The 1,860-nt window shown below is 36.9% G+C and overlaps 1 protein-coding gene across 1 annotated transcript in view; it reads right to left on the reverse strand.

Annotated features, from left to right (window-relative positions):
- Window positions 1-1,293: 1,293 nt before the first annotated feature.
- Window positions 1,294-1,860, reverse strand: part of LOC106513775 (uncharacterized) — a 17,168-nt gene continuing 16,601 nt past the window's right edge. Inside the window, exon 4 of the mRNA XM_014002758.1 lies at window positions 1,294-1,727. Coding sequence (XP_013858212.1) covers window positions 1,609-1,727 — 119 coding nt within the window. The 3' untranslated portion in view covers window positions 1,294-1,608. The remainder of the gene's footprint in view (window positions 1,728-1,860) is intronic.

Here is a 1,860-nt window from a genome sequence, read left to right on the forward strand (position 1 = left end):
TTTATAACCCAACTGTGCCCCTCAAAAAACCCTACATGGATGAAGTTGAAAGTGAAGAGGATGGAGGTGTGCGGCACAATAGCCACATTCTATGAATCTTTAGTCATTATCATTTAAAAAAAAAGTGACGGGTAAAAATTGATCATGACGGATTTTTTTTTTTACCGTCAGTCAAAATGTCTGACGGCAAAGAAGTCTAGTACAACCTCTTGTAGGTAGGTAGGTAGGTCGGTCGGTAGGTACAGTAAGTAGGTAGGTAGGTACTTACTTACTTACTTACTTACTTACTTTCCCCATGCGGGACAATAAAGGCTGATTCTATTATATTTCTATCACACCCACATATAAGTTCACTTAATCTACAATTTAGGGGTCCACTAATTAGCTAGGATTCTATTTTATGTCCTATGTGCACATTATTTTTAATTACTTTGAAATAGGTAAACTAGAACTATTTACTAATAAGGTCAAATTCAGCTACACTATAGCTGCACCCCCAAGCTCCCTGGCAGTAAACACCTCTGTACCTACCATAATTCAAAACACACCAGCAAGTCCACCTCTGAATGGCTGCAGAAAAACAAAAGGAAGACTTTGGAGTGGCCTAGTCAAAGTCCTGACCTGAATCCTATTGAGATGCTGTGGCATAAAAAGGCTGTTCATGCTCGAAAACCCTCCAATGTGGCTGAATTACAAAAATTCTGCAAAGATGAGTGGGCCAAAATTCCTCCACAATGCTGTAAAAGACTCATTGCAAGTTATCGCAAATGCTTGGTTGCAGTTGTTGCTGCTAAGGGTGGCCCAACCAGTTATTAGGTTTAGGGGGCAATCACTTTTTCACACAGGGTCATGTAGGTTTGAATTTTTTCCCCCCTTAACAATAAACACCTTTATTTAAAAACAGCATTTTGTGTTTACCTGTGTTGTCTTTGACTAATATTTGAATTGCTTTGATGTTCCGAAACATTTAAGTGTGACAAACGTGCAAGAAATCAGGAAGGGGGCAAACACTTTTTCACACAACTGTATGTTCCGTTTTAGGATGGTTGTATAAAAAGAAGAAACTCTCTTTGCCCTTATGATGACCAACATCACTGTCATAAAAAACACAAAAAGATGTAGCCTAATCAGTACTTTTTAAAATAAAACTCTATTTTAGGGAAAAGTTTTATTTCTGAACACATTTAATGATTAAAACACCTGAACACAAATAAGATATACATTACTTACATAGTTTATAGTTAATAAATAACTATAAAGAATTTGATAATGAATATCCATAAATATTTAGAGAAGAGATATAAAAGTCTTTATATAAATATAAATAAGTTATTCATTAAACAAGGACAGTAAAGAGGCTTTGCTGCATCACATGTTGATGCCTTTGGGCGAAGAAGCAAAGCTGCTGCTGATTTACTCAACAGGCAATTCACAGCAGACTAATAATCTAAGAACCGCCCACAATATTAACATAAAACCAGAACCAACACATTAGAAGCAAATAAGAACCATGTTTTTTTGAAAAAGCAGAAAACATCACCTTAAACACTGAAAACTACAATCAAACACCTGATAAGAACATGTTCCATATCATCTCAGTTGTTCTGTTCATTTGTAGGGATGGGAGCGGTGCAGGTGTTTGGTCTTTGCTCTTTTTGAAAGTCCTACCCGGATTGGACGGGTGCAGGTCTTCAAAGGCTCTAGTCTTCTATGCTGCTCTGGTGGTCCTGTGCAGACAGCATCACGTTAGCATTAAATTAGCTGTTCAGAACTTTTTACCTAAAAGTGTCCTGATGCATCTCAGTAATCCAGGTAGAAAAAATCAAAAAGAAAAAATAAGTAGGTCCTCTGGATGGGTTC

This window comes from Austrofundulus limnaeus, unplaced genomic scaffold (genome assembly GCF_001266775.1).
Source record: "Austrofundulus limnaeus strain Quisiro unplaced genomic scaffold, Austrofundulus_limnaeus-1.0 Scaffold15, whole genome shotgun sequence".
NCBI lineage: Eukaryota > Metazoa > Chordata > Actinopteri > Cyprinodontiformes > Rivulidae > Austrofundulus > Austrofundulus limnaeus.